The following is a 15,862-nucleotide window of genomic DNA, read 5'->3' as shown; positions in this document are numbered from 1 at the left end:
TAGCCATTTGATGCAACAGCCAGCCAAGAAGGATTTTAATAATTATTGCGCATCGTCAGGGTGGAACAATATTGTTTCTATATGGTAAGACCTTATTAATAAGCATGTGGCTAAATACTTGACTCCACCTATATATTAGGACAATTGGATGGCAATTAGTTCAATGCTTTTGGACACTGGCATATGAAAAACAGTGTAGGAACAGTCAGCATGGCTACTTTGTATATTAATGGCAGTCTTAAATTTGTTTTGTAGTTGAATTTAACCTCTCTCCCCCTACATAACTGCTTTAAGTATACAGTAAGTAGGATAAAACCCAACCATATGCCACCAATTTCCAAGAAACATAAAATTATCACTATATCTTTATGAGTAAGTTTTCTAGCCAGGCAAAAACAAATCTTTTCAGTGCCTTAATATATTTTAAAAGTGATATTTTTAGAGATAATGATATACAGTATGCTATTAAATTTTATTTGATGCCTCTCATTAGAATAGAACAGGGCAAATCAAGGTCACCTACAGAAAGCGCAAAATTCATTAAGAATTCCTATGCTCTGAGATGCAATAGTGTGTTTGGGCTTTCATTTTTTTTTTTCTTTTAAATGCTAACTAGCAGGTGGTCTGCTTTCATCTTTTCTTCCTAGGCTAATCACATATTAATGAACCACAATGTAAGATATTATTAATGTTTCAAAAATGATCATTTCAGCTTAGCAATTAATTACGGCAATTTCACAGAAACTCGTCATCAACACTTACTTGAACAGGGGACATCACTGCATAGCCTCTCCAGCTGAAACCTGGAAATTGTCGTATGTCATAACCTAAGCGAACCATCCTGCCATTGGGTGTGGTGCCATCCTCTATTTCATATCTTAGATGATGGAGATCCGGAAAATAGTGGTCTATCTCTGGTCTATACAGTAAATTGTTCACAATTAATAGCATGCAGGTAGTTATTATTTTAAACATAAACACAGGCTTAGTCTATTCAACATTTGTTTTTTTTAGATAAAAATAACATTATAGCAAAAACAGGAATGAGAATTCATGGAAGGTTAATTTGAAAATTCTATAACAACAGTAAATTTTACTATGTACTGGAATTGTATATTCAATTTTGTTCTTAAATCAAGCATGCTACATTAGTATTTTTGTTTTCCAATATTATTATAATAATCAGTTGAGGGCATGCAAAGAATGTTTTAGTTGACTAAGAAATCACAGTTGCTTTATCCAAACAAGTTACATAGGATCCAATTCCTTATAAAACCACACTTTCAGCAAGAGGACTGACAGAGATAAAAATCTTTTTAACAACCAGGTAAACGTTGCATGTATTATTTCTCTTTTAGCTGATTGAGCTTTAACTTGTGCAGTTATAATTTGACAAGGCATGGACCATCTGTGTGATGTTTCTGAAGGCCAATTTTTTAAAAAAAATTGTTGAATGCTCACTTTGAGTGCTCCTTTACAGATGGGATTCATTGAGCACTTAAATATTCCATTAACTTTGACTTTGATTTTTATTTCTGATATCAAAATTATGAAAAAAGCCCTCCATATAAGGCAACCAAAAGCTATAGGTCAATTTCCTGATTTATTTTGACCTTCAAAATTCTCCAGATTTCCTAGGTTCTGATAATGAATTTTGATCTAAAATTCTGTTTATGGTATAGTTTAGAGATAGATGACTTTTCTATTTCTGATGTTGAACCCTAAGATCGATTGGTCCTATGTCTGGAATCCAGTGAATAGCACCACTACCCTACTCCTTAACTTCAGGTATTTTCATTTCTGTCTACTATGCACATTTATGTGTCCTGTTCCATATTTTGGCTTAGGCAAAACTCAAAGATGTGTGTGTAAAGCTGGTGTTGGAGATGTGAGTATGAATGTCTTGCCATGCATTTCATAACTGCAATGCACTTGTGGAGGTCTCCCTTTATTAATAGGCATAACTGAATATGGAATAATATCAGTAAGGACAGGCATCACATAATTTATACATTACTAATCAAGGTAACAGTTTGTGTTTTGCAGAAGAGAGCTAGGAACTTTAATAACTCTCTCTTGTATACAGAGTATGTCTCTTGAGATAAAGAGCTGGAACTAAGGACTAGAATGCAAACATATATAGGAATGTAATATGTTTCTTACATGATGTATTTATAATACTCATATAAAATGTAATTTTATTTGGGCAAATAAATGTATCTATGTGTTTCAATGTGCAGGACTATTTGGTTGTCTTTAAGGTGATGTAGTGGTTTCTCTGGTATGACAAAAGGCCTCAGGTTCATTCTGATGGCTGTTATGTTGGTCTAATTTAAGTTTGCCCAGGTCGTTACACACAGTGCTATGCTAGATATGATATAAAGGACAGCATTCTGTGAATATAATGTATGCTCACTGAATATAAACGAATATACAATACTATTATGGCGTCTTTTTTCTGTTAGCCTTGTCTTTATTGGTATCTCTAACCACTAAACTGATGTTTCCTGCAGGTAATACTGTAGAATCTCCAGTATAAAGGCCAGGTGTTGGTTTGGGTGTGAGTATACACTGTGTTGACTCTTTTAAATTGTAGCCTGGTTACTTTTTTTATAGCCAATTTTATCAAGACAAGACCTGTTCATTATGATGATCATAAATTATTTCAAAATGTCTGCAATGTGCTCTAAACCACAAATGCAGACAGATTATATGTGATTGTGGCTAAGCATATTAAATAAATTGCAAATCATCAAATGTAATTCCAAAGCACATTCCACATATGGTGAGGCCCATACGCATTTTTGTTAATTAATCCTTACTGGTTACAAGTGCGTCCCACAATGTGTTTTCTGCACTGGCAAACTCCTGACCTCTCGTCGCATGCAAGGCTGGCAGAGCCTCCGATATCACATTCACATCCTGTTAACGAAAACAGAAGAGGTATTTTCAGTTCAGAGATATCATTATACACAACTTCCTAATAGTAAATGCAGTTCTCTGTGCCAAGTCAGGATGAAAAGAGGAATGCATGGCCGCCAAAGATCTTTATATATATTTGATCTTTTTGTTTGAATAATACATTATAAATCAGTAAACATCCATTTTCTCAACCTGTTTATTTAACATTAAGCACATGACAGGAACTGACCATGATTGCAGGACACAGTTATGCACACAGACCTCAATTTAGGATTACAAATAAGCCTTATATGTCTTTGTTTGAGATGTAGGAGAAAACCTGAGTGCCTGAAGGATATCCCTAACAAACACAAACAAAATGTACAACCCCACATAGCTACTCCTAACATTGTCTCCCTAGACAGAAGTGCTAACTACTGTGTGATTATGCTACCCTGTATTATAATAGCATTTACTTAATAATATTAAATTACACTATAGAAGTATGCCATCCTGTGTTATATTGACATTTACCTAAAATGTAATAAAATATGCCACTGTATAAAGGTTTTTACTCTTGCATAACATATATGTGCTTATACTGAATATTTGTGAAACTCTCCATTATGTGCAGTATGAAAAACTGTAGTGTTTCTAAAAAAATGCTTCAAGACAACCAATAAAAAATAAATGTTTATAGTTGTGTTCTATCCTTTCATTTATTTCTTTATTCTTAACCTACAGTGATAAAAGTAATTCCTGCAGTATTGCACACAATAACAGAACAAAGGCAGGAAATACAAACATACACATTTAGGAGCTTTTATTAAGAACATAGTAAGTGTAGGTTTACAGAAAGAGAAAACAAATCCCTACCCAAGGAAATTTACATGTTGTGGATGTTCATTTGTGAGCAGCAGGGTCTTATCTATCCCAGCTAGGACTTATCTGATGCCACCTGCCAGTCTAGAGGGTTTCACTAGTCTTCTGCCAACTCACCCTGGCCTACAATTTTTTCTTCGAAGGTTAGGACTCAATTGCTGAGTTACTGGCATCATACTGCTCACAGAAAACCATTGGTATCAACTTTGCAGATCTTACTTATGTTACTTATACACACTAATCTCTTTAAAACTGTAGAGGTTTAAAACACAGAGGCAGCTACGGCTTGCCATGCTGTTTAGTCTCAGGATGAAGATGCACATGGTTTTTCTTCTCTTGAAATCTTTACAGTTGCTGTGCCATTTTGGTAGCATGGTGACTAGAACTGCACACAATACTTAAACTGCAGTCGCACTAGCACATTTGAGTCTAAGCATAACATCCTTTGATTTACAGTATTTTAAACATTTTAATAACATGTTACCTGGCTTTGTCCAGAAATCTTCCTACAACAATGGGCCTCAGTTATAGTTCTGTTAATCAGATGAATGGTAGGGAGTAGGGTGAAGTTATCAAATATGCCACTAGTTATTGCATGCCTATAGGTCTTGTTAATCAGTCTGCCAAGGGAAATTGTGCTGAGTTGATCGGTATCCATATTTTTGACATTTATTTTACAATTGTGCATGTGACTTCAGCGATTTTTTTTCAACAAGCTGAAAAAAGCATTTAAAGTCATATAGAGAATCAACAGAATGATGAGAACATTTTTCAATGCTAACAGACTTATTAATAAAGAGTTTCTCGATGAACAGACTGTTAATCAGTTAGATTACACTGAAGTTCTGAAGCGTCTACAGGAAAGCATCAGAAAAACGTATTCCACATTGCTTTGTCTATCAAAGAGTTTTTGACCCAAATTTACCATATCTCCCTCCCCATAACTTTTTTTTGTTCCTGAAATTAAAACTGAGGCCAAAGGAAAGACAATTTGATATAAACAGAAGAAATACAGAAAAAATTGTAGGAGGCAAGAACACGGTAATACACTATCAAAAGATGTGTACAGAATATGCATGATTATTTTTCCAAGGCAGCTAAACAGACACTTAGAAAGCAACAGGCTCCACAAATTGTACTGATTTTGTAGACTGCAAGAAAGGAAAATGGGGCAGTAATTTGATAGATTAAGATAGTGGGAAAATGAGAGAAAAATAATATTTGTTCATCAGGTAACATAATTATTAGCTCTTTACTGCAATTAACTGGAGAGCAAAAGATTCCCATTTCTTTGTTGCCTTTGACAAATGAAAATACTTATTGTACTAACATAGTTTTCTCAATGTATAAATAAGCCTTGCAATGAGAGTAGAAGCATCAAAATGCAGTGAACCATAACTAAACATACACAAACGAGTTTTGCTTGGATAAGTCTTCTTTTGTATAAAGAGAGAATATGTTTGGTTTCATATTCCAGTTGGGCTTTACTGTTCTACTCCAGAGTATGGCATTTTACTGTCAAGTATTAAGGCTTAAAACATGCAGAAGCACATGCCATATGCAGCATTTTTCTAGACTTTGTTATTTACTTCAGTTGTGCTAAAAAGAGGCACTCAGAACATTTTTACAGTATGATGCTGATATTATGCTAGTTTGAATCAGATCAACAATATTGTGTATTTAATTATGTAAAATAATATAAACTATGTGGAAATAACTGCTGTACTCTAATGGGAACAAATTTAGATAGATAGATAGATAGATAGATAGATAGATAGATAGATAGATAGATAGATAGATAGATAGATAGATGCAGCATGTTCATATGCTGGAATGGACAACAGGATCAGAACAAAAACTAATTTAAGCATACAGTGAAATAAGACCCAGCTAGAGATGTTTATTGAAAAACAAATCTGCACTGGTCAGTCAAAAGCAGAGGTCTTCCAAGTATTGATTTTTTCATCCTGCTCCCAGCAAACTTCCATCCCATCTTCTTCCACTTGCAGTCAAGTTCCATCCCACTCCACACTGCATTCCTGTTTTCTCCTCTAAAAGGCACATGAATTGGCCACATAACCTAGGTGGATTCTTAAAACAGCAGTTCTCCAACAAGTTATCAGTATCATGCATCTGCCTTTATGAGCTGCCGTGCATTAGTACCACAATGCCTGTAAGAGTTCAATTGAAAACTCTGACAGTTAATTTATTTACTCTTCAAGTAGTCATTTTCTCAGAGGTTCGTTGATGCTGTAACCATCCACATCCAAACACATGAATAAATTCTAACCGCCAACATCTTTTAACAACTTTTAATATTAGTCCTGCACATAATAGAAATATAGGCATTGCATGGTGCACTGCAAACGTTAATATGAATTCAACTTTAATTAGTGAGGTTTCAGCTAGTGACCCTAAAAATGCATACGCCTGTAAACATAATGAGTTCTTCCACCACCACTCTTTGGACTGAGGGACCTCTGACTATAATCTTTCAGGTGCCAAGGACCCTCCTTCAGTTTTCATGTTTCCAAGAATTGCTACATTGTGGCAGCGCTACGTTTGACAGAGAGTCAGCCAACGGAGTCAAATTTTGGGTCAACTTTTATCTTTCAATATTATTTTAATATTAATATTATTATATTAACATTATTAAGAACCCCCAGGGTCTTAATAATCCCACAAGGATGTATTTGTTCCTTATCCTTAAAGGAACACTTACGGTAGGAATGTTAATTTTGAGGCACCCTGTGTAATAATGAGGCATATTACCACCTGTTGAAGATCACACAATACTCCTGCCACAGTTAATTACATTATTAATATCAGGGTACATTCTACCAAGGCATTTTATGGTCTCACTCCCGTTCTGTACTATGCCCAGCAATGTGCAGTTCCAGTCACGACTATGTCCTCTGACAGAGAGTATGCTACTGTTTCACAATTAATAATAATAATATAGCAAGACTTGTTCAATCAGCGGGGACAAAAGTCCGAAGGTTTATTTATTTTCAGTAAATTTCTCAAAAAAACTATACTGCACAAAATCAGCACAGCTAATGGTAAAGCCAGCATACATACATAAAAAATAAAACCCTAGAGGTGTCTCCCACTAAGTCTTCCTAACAGCTAAAGCAGAATAGCATCAAAAAGGGTATTCAAATATCAAATATAAAAGATGGAAACCATTTTTAAGTGTAACATCACTTAAAAAATGGAATTTTTTTTAAGATAAAGCTTAGAAAATTATAAAAAAAAAAAGAAATGTTACCTGATAAAACAAGAACTGGGCTTGCAAGGGTATATCTTGGGGGAAGTGTCAAACAATGTGTGCCACAGGAGGAACAGCAATTATTTTGTGATCAAGTTTAGTGTTATCCATCCATCCATCCATTATCCAACCCACTATATCCTAACTACACGGTCACAGGGGTCTGCTGGAGCCAATCCCAGCAAATACAGGGCGCAAGGCAGGAAACAAACCCCGGGCAGGGCGCCAACCCACCACAGAGTTTAGTGTTATGCGGTTTTATAATATTTCTGTGCCCATTACTGGTGCATAATGGAATTGTAACTCTCTCTCAGAGGCAAGCAAAGTTCAAACCATCCACTCTCCGTGAAATGCAGCTGAAACAAAGTCACTGATTGTAAAGCTTTAAAGATCACATATCAATACTTAAAGTAAATATTATGATTTTGTTATTAATATTATATAAAAATTATGTCCACATAAATTTATAATCTTGTAATTTGTTTTTGTTCCACCTAATTTTAAAAACGAGAGATTTGTTGTGGCTGAAAAGTGACTGATATAAGTGACCTTTATTGGCATTATTAATTATAAACCAGAAAGGCAACTGGGAGAGCATTATCTGTGCTTTTCAATGTTCTCACCTCTGGTCCTGGAATATACAGGCTATTGGTTTGTTGCTAATGAATCAAAGAAGCTTTTCTGAATATGTCTGCTATAGTGGCTTCTGTTATAAATGTAAGACTGTTACAAACAAACAGAGAGACAGATGATGAAGAAAGGAAATACATTAAGAAATGAAAAAGCTAGAAATAAATTATTTTCTTGGAAAGTCTTGGAGACTCTGCAACTACAAAGCTCTGTCAATTGAAGAAATGGGACCCTAGGTTGCAGCACTAAGTATAATTTCTGCACTTAAATTAATCAAGGTGCCACTGCATTTAAGGCAAGAAGGCACTACTGTGGAAAAATGTAATAAGTAATAAACTCATCTCACTAGTTTAACGTATTGTTAAAATGTTTATAGTAAACACAACACAGTTACAATGATCAATTTTTTTCCAGTTTTTCACAAAATGCTCGATGCAATTTCTTGTCTAGAAAAGTATTTCATTTCAGACTACAGGGCGCTGTTGCATGGGAAGGACCTTGGACGCTGCACTTTTCAGGCATATATTTGCTCAGGTGTGAGCATTTGCAGCCTCAAAATTTCAGTTCCACCTTGGGACTTGAAAGCTAGAGGCCTGTTTAAGCAACCCAATGTTACAGTTTTAAAGCATGCATGAAGTTCTGCACCTCACAATTTTGGAGTAGCCATCATTAATATCATGAATCACATTGATTATTTATGTACCATATGATAGTACTTTGCCCAATGGCACTGTCACCACTCCAATCTTCCAAACCTCTTTCCTTGTGGGTCCAATGAACTTCACTTCACACTCTTGGTTGTTAGCAGTTGATTTAGGTGACTGATCATCTCTCTCTTACACACAAACACACACTTGCCATGTCTTCTCAAGACAGCCAGACCCATCACAATCTCTGTCTCTCTCTCTCTGTCCAGCCTGTATGGCCCAAAATAGAAATTTTATGTCAAAAACTCCAGTAAAATTAATCCCAAGTAAGATTAGCCTGCATTGGTCAGACTTTTGTTTCTAAGCAAATCTGTCATCGGTTTAATGTGCAAATGTTGTGACAGTGAAAACTGAATACTATTCATGATAACTTCAAGATTTTAACTCCAGATTAAAGAGAAATACCTTGAAACTCCAGCAAACTGAAAGCTTATTTAATGAAAATATTCTGTAGATAACGTTTAAAATTTTAAAAAATGAATTGCCATAGTAGGATTCGTTTTTAAACCATTAGAAAAGAAATACACAAACCTTGACAACCAAAGTAATTTGTTTTCTCCAAATGAAAATATCCATCTCTACAGGCATTACATGTGTGGCTGCAGATATTTGGCTTGCAAAAGCATTCCCCATTTTTCTACAAACAAGAATAAGACAACTATTTGAGCATATCAAGCATATCTGATTAATAAAAAAACAGTCTGTATGCATTCAAAAATATGAAGATAAATTTGTGCATTAAAAACTGAAATACAATTCTGTAATAAATTCTAGCCTGTGTGATTTTATATAGTTTGAGTAGTTATTTCTGAAGTCAATCACTCCTTCACTTCCTTTATTGTATGAGCACTTGTGCAGGCCATCAAACATCTGGCTGCATGGTAGTTAGCATTTCTACCAGAAGGGCAGTGTACAATTTGATTCATGCAATGTATAATGGATTGTACCTTTCCAGTTCAAAGCCATTTAGTTCTAAACTGAACGGAGGTGTTGCCATTTCAATTTAAGTGTTTCACAACCAGTATATTTCCATGAGCAACAGGCATTTGCATTTAAATCAATAAGGCATTATCAGATGATGATAATGTCATAGGGTATCGCTAGGATTTGATGCCAATTGAAGCAGACCAGGCACCATCATCCCATTGTTTGATTGATTTTCTGAAACATGAATGGTGCATGGATTTGTCTGTTTTACGACTTATTAATAAAAGAGGAAAAAATATTATTTGTTACAAAAGTTAATATTAATATTAGAGAAATCTGCACACAAGTAGAAAAAAAGATGTTATGGCACCATCTGTGTTAGGGAAGTTGACTATGGGTGTGCACAAGTATGTTGTGCGATTGGCTTGTACCTCGATTATGGCTAGATAGATGGATGGGCATTTAGAGTAAATTCTTCAACATCATCTTCAAAGACCTTAATTTTGCTATAGTTAAACATATGTTGGACTGTCATACTATAAAACCTCTTCTGTAATGCACAGATTTGGAACAAATAAAACTTAAAAAAATCTTCAAGCAAGTAGGGGTAAGAAGTTAGAGAAGACTATAAAAAATAAAAGTGCACTTAAAAATATAGTCAATAAGCAGATAAAAAGTCAATGCCTTAAAATTTAAATTAGTGAAACAGGAAGATAGCAAATATCTGGGAACTTTGTAAGAATTGACACCACCCTTGATGGCTCAGGATCATAGCCTCACTAAACTCTTTGTTTATGTCATGTTATGTTATGTCATAAGGGTTCAAAAGCACCCTTTGAAGGTGATAAAAACAAACATACTCCTTTTATTTATCTTTACCTGTTTTCCACCTTCACATTTTCTCTACTTACTCCATTTCATGCACACATCTCAACTGTCTTAACACACTGTTTGCTTCTTTCTGTTTATCTGTGAATGTGGAATTAACATTCAACTATCTTTTAAACTTTTCAAGTGCTGTATCTGACTTTTAGATATACAGTACTGTAGCTTTTTATTTAATTGTTCTCAAAGTGTATGTGCTAATATGTACTTATTCAGTATTCAATGACACAGTGGCATTAGGGTGCATGAAGACCAGAGGCATTTTAGAAATGGATTCTACAGAGGCAAAGCTAAGTGAAGCCTCAAATTATTAGTCACTGCACTTGGCACTGAATATTGAACTTTGTAATTATTTAATGAATCAATTGAATAAAACTGGGAGACTGAAAATGTTTGAAAAAGTGACCCTAAATAGTGACCAGGTACAGTCAGTCAGGTTAATGGCGTTCACCTGGTCCAATGTTCGCATTACTTTATCAGATCATATTGCATAATTAACTCACCATCAAATTCTATTTTTCCTATTTTAGGAAGTAGTGGTATTATAAAATGGAAGTATACTGTAAAGCTACATTGACAATCACACTGCAAACAATGAGATGTGAGAAACTTGCTCTTGTGTCAGATGCCACCCATTTATATACAACCTGAAGCACAAAACATTTTAAATACAGCTCTGATCTAGGATACTGGCAATACAGTGCCTTTAGATATAAACTTATTGTGTCCTGAAAATGTTGTATAAGTAGCCTCACAATTATTTCAAGTCAAGATTTTTTGATACATTTATGCGACCTTTGCATCTGTTTTGCAGATGACAAGTTTTTATGCTTAGTGCAAATGTGAGAAATATCATATATTTTAGACAGTAACATCAAACAAAATTTACCAGCCATATCCTCCATGTTTCACTAAGGTGAAATATGTGAGTTTAAAAAAAATAAAAGACAGGTAAATAGACAGATGGCAATGTCTGGACTGAAAACAATGTTTGGGCTTCATTTGCCAAACATTCGTGTCTCACCTGTTGGCATTCCCCGACTCCACTGATTGTTCCCTTCACATCACACTGACATTCTACAAAGAAGAAAAATTAGGTTGGAAACAAAGACCATTTTTAATTTCCAGTTGGCACAAAGAAGTAGCTTATTATTAGTAATTACAGCAAACAGAGCCTTTTCTTACAAATACAGATTACCTACTACAGCCTTCTTTTTGACACCTTCACAGAATACTTTTAACTCTTTATTCTGTCAACAATTTGTATAATGATATCGTTAAACTCTTTTGTTTTCATTCCCATTAAAATCAATGTCTTTTAATGTAATAAATGTCCATGCTGTCAAATTCCAGCCGCAGTGTGCACTTTAAACGATCTAGTCTTAGAAAATACACATAAATAAGTGTTACAGAATAATAAAATAAATGTAATATGTAAACAGTGTTTGCCATTGTAATTTTGTATTTGTTACCCTGATGTTATATAGCAAGTCTCCCAAATATGGATGCACAGTGTAAAACACTTAAAATACTTTACTTTATACAGGATATAAAGTATAAAATAAATGACTGATGTGCTATATGATATGTTTTGTGATACTATGAGATAAATATTTACAAATATTTTTTTCAGTTCTTTAATTACATACATAGACATAATTGAAAAATAAGGAAGTGCTTATGTAATTTGTCTTAAAAAATTTTAAGCCTCCATGAACAAATACAACAGCTAACTTCTCTTTGGCATAATAGGATAGAGTGAGTATTGATATCTTAATTTAAGTCCTAACTTAATTAAGTTTTTATCTGTTACATACCCAAAAAAGTGTATAAGAGTAAGTTGTTGGCTGGAAGTCCTATGCTTTCCAACAGTTTCTGATGTAGTATTCACCATTTTTCTAATGTTTTTCTGTTTGTATAGTTCTCCCGAGAGTGCTCTAAACTAGAAATGTGTTTCATGTCTATGATGCTAAGACAGAAGGGTAATTTCATACTTCATAGATGTTAATTTATTGTACATTGATTTTGTTAGGTAATATTATGGTTAGATGGTCAATCGTTAAGTTATAGAGCAGTACTTTGAAAGTAATTGTGCCTACCAATGCACCCATCTGGATTTTCAGGGGACAGGTTCCAGTAGAGAGGCTTACACTTGTCACACAATGACCCTTCCACATCTGGGAGACACTGGCATGTACCCTGAATGAAATGTTTAAGAATAAGATTTTCAGCAATAATACATTAATAGTAATATCTCAAAATTCTGTCTTCCTCAGTTTAATAAAGATTGTATGAAAACTTTACTTGCCACACAATATAGATAGAATTTTTTGCTTGAAGTTTCACCCATAAACATAAATCTTAAACATAATAAGTTCTTTTTATCCTACACTATAAAATCATGAAAGCCTGTTCTATCACAGGGCATACCCTGGATACATTGGAAACTTTTAATGAAAAGAGGATGGTGGCAAAATCGGATAAAAAATCTATACCATAGACCATAAAAAATCCCCTCCATCATCTCCAGGAAGTGCTCTTTTGGAGCACGTTTAGCCACAGGCTCATTCCTCCACAGTGTTCTAAGAATCGCCTTTGGTGGTCTTTTCTGCTTATTGCTATCAGGCAATTCAATGCTTCCACCCTATGTATTTATTAATTTTATTTTTATATATTTATTTATTTATTGATCTGTCTGCTGTATTATTTGTCCTATGAGTCTGTATCCTTGTTTTTTGCTTCTGCTGCTGTGTGCATCTGAATTTCCCCATGGGTTTAATAAAGTTAATCTAATCTAATCTAATCTAAATTCAGGGGACTTTTACCCAATCTTTAAATAAAAGGTTGCAAGGTAAAAATTCAGATTTAATGATTTTGCAAACTTTCTGAATTGCAAACATAATTTAATAGGTAATAAAAGCAATTGTTTTAACTTAGTATTGTAAGTAATATGACCTTCATTTCATTAATTTACTGATAAAAAAAGAAAAAATATTTTGTGGTAACTTAATCAAGCTGGTTAACTAATATGATTTCTCTCCACCTTGATTTGAAACAGGATGTCTGATTTCCCTCTCACTTAATATGTCTGCACAAACTCGCTTACAGTGAGGATTACTTTATGGACAAACATTCTTATGGTCAAAGAGATGTCTGTACATTTCGGTCATGATATAACTGATACTGTTTTTATGTTGATGTTCACAATTTTAACTCAAAAATGCTAACAAATAATGAGATAAACTATTTGGAACAATTTAAATGTGTGCCTACTTAAAAATTTATATTACCATCTATATTTACTATGGTCACATGCTGTGAGTAGTGAACAAAAAAAGTAGACCACAGATACAAGTGAAAGAAATTAATTTTCTTTGCAGGATGTCTGGGCTCCACCTTAAAGATGGGGTGAGAAGTGCTGATATTGGGGAGGAGCTCAAAACAGAGCCGCTGCTCCGCTATATCGAAAGAAGCTAGTTGTGCTTCAGGCATCTGATTAGGAAGCCTCCCAGATGCCTCCCTTGGAAGATGTTTCTGGCATGTCCAACTGGCATGAGATGTCAGGGCAGACCCAGGACATGCTGGGAAGATTATATCTCTCGGCTGGCCTGGGAACACTTTAGTAGCTCCCTGCAGTGGAGTTGGAGGAGGTGGCTGGGGAAATGGATGTCTGAAAATCACTGCTTAGACTGCAATGAATGTATGACGCTTAAAATATATTTACACATTTAAAAAAAGGTAACTTGAAACAACTTATTTTTTTGTGTAACCAATTAGCAGTTTCAACCCAAGTTTCTTAGGGCATCGTAATTAAAAAATACTTTTAAATAAAAAGGAAAAGCGAATTCACCTTACTCTTTAAAGTGTGTTGGTTCTACTTAATTTTAGCTGAAGTTGACATAGCTCAAAAAGCTAGATTTTTTTGTTGTACTGATAAGAACGTGCTTTTAGAGTGTATATATATATATATATATATACACTCTAAAAGCACGTTCTTATTAGTACAACAAAAAAATCTAGCTTTTTGAGCTATGTCAACTTCAGCTAAAATTAAGTAGACCCATATCATTCATAAAAAATGCAATAACAAATATTATAGTGTAAACACGTTTAATGTGACTGCATCTGATGCTAGGCCTAGTATATGATTCTTAGCACCACCCAGTATAACCGATCATCAAGCATCAAGGTTTATTACATAAATAGTTAAACTAAACTGAGATTCATGCTAAACATGTTTATTCTTTAGGAAAGCTACAGGATATTATTAAGTAAAAAAAAAAACTGTAGATGTACAGTGTATATACAGTGGATACATAAAGACCCCTTCATTTTTTCACATTTTGCTCATGTTGCAGCCTTACGATAAAATCATTAACATTAATTTTTAACCACATCAAGCAACATTCAATACCACAGAACTCAAATGGTACCCAAAATGGCAAATGAAAAGCAGGATTTTAGACATTTTTTCAAATTAAATGATTTGATTTAATTAAAAATAAAAAAGTATATATCAAATTGGCAATCCACTTTATAAATACACTAGACATTAAGCCCGTTACAATAATGGGCACTAGAACAGTATTGCATAAACACTATTAAATGGCAAGGGACCTTGACCTCATTCTGTTTGTTGTCTTAATTTTTTGTTAAAAATATTTTTGTAAGAAGCCTAAAGTAAAATAATATTAAAAATAAAATAGAAACGTATATGACAATACAGTAAGTATAATTAATATTGCCTTAGTGTAAAACTTTATAACAATCTGTAATACACAATATCTGAAGAAGATATTTAGGAAAATGTTTTTAATTTTTTACCTCAGGAAATTTTTCAATAAAATTTCATTATAGACAACATTTTTTGTAAACACTCTTCTTCAGGACCATCTACAACGTTGACAACAACATCTGTAAAACTTCTAACAAGTAAATGCCAACTTTTTCTAAAGTTTGCCCTTGAGCTTTATTAATGTTATGGCAAAAGCTAATGTAACTGGAAATTGTCGCCCTCTTATGGTAAAGGGTAAATTAGTAGAGAATGGAGCCAAATCAATACAGGGAATATTCGGACGCTCATTTTCTTTTTTACAATTGATCTATTTGCTCTTATTTTTCTTTGTCTTTCAGCCTTTCTTTTGTTGATATTTACTTGCTGAGCTGACCGTTCTTCCAGGAGATGTTGCTTATATACGATTGGATTGTCTGTGTCTTTTGTCCTACTTGACGTGTCCTTTTTTTGGGGGGGGCATGTTGTTAGTAGATAGTTAGTTAGTAAACATGCACGGGGCAGTATGTGTGGCTTCTCCCCAGCAATGGATTTTATGTGCGGGCTGCGACTACCCAATCAGCACTCTCCCCAGCAATTTTGTCCTTTATTTGCTTATCATGCGCAGCCGCGGCTACGCCATTCACTGTGTGCCCAGCTTCCAGTGTGTGTGCGTCCACAGTCTCCCCAGCATTGTTGTCCTTTATTTGCTTATCATGCGCGGCCGCGGCTACGCCATTCACTGTGTGCTGCTTCCAGTGTGTGTGCGTCCACGATGCCGGTCGTGCGTGTCGCACCGTGCCTCACGCATGCTCACTTCACCAAAAGACACACACACACAGACACCTGGACGCACACAGGGGTTTTATTAAACAGGATGTGTAAATA

The 15,862-nt window shown here is 34.5% G+C and overlaps 1 protein-coding gene across 5 annotated transcripts in view; it reads right to left on the bottom strand.

Annotated features, from left to right (window-relative positions):
• Positions 1–15,862, bottom strand: part of LOC120530334 (laminin subunit alpha-3-like) — a 385,202-nt gene that overhangs the window by 159,726 nt on the left and 209,614 nt on the right. For all 5 annotated transcript variants that reach the window (XM_039754747.1, XM_039754746.1, XM_039754745.1 and 2 more), the window contains exons 18-22: positions 12,303–12,402; positions 11,228–11,280; positions 8,923–9,028; positions 2,823–2,922; positions 763–919 (exon numbers count right to left, since the gene is read on the bottom strand). In XM_039754747.1, the coding sequence (XP_039610681.1) occupies positions 763–919; positions 2,823–2,922; positions 8,923–9,028; positions 11,228–11,280; positions 12,303–12,402 (516 nt within the window). The remainder of the gene's footprint in view (positions 1–762; positions 920–2,822; positions 2,923–8,922; positions 9,029–11,227; positions 11,281–12,302; positions 12,403–15,862) is intronic.

Source organism: Polypterus senegalus, chromosome 5 (genome assembly GCF_016835505.1).
Source record: "Polypterus senegalus isolate Bchr_013 chromosome 5, ASM1683550v1, whole genome shotgun sequence".
In the NCBI taxonomy this organism is placed as follows: Eukaryota; Metazoa; Chordata; class Cladistia; order Polypteriformes; family Polypteridae; genus Polypterus; species Polypterus senegalus.
Note: the sequence above shows the minus strand (reverse complement) of the source record. Positions and strands in the feature narration are given on the sequence as shown.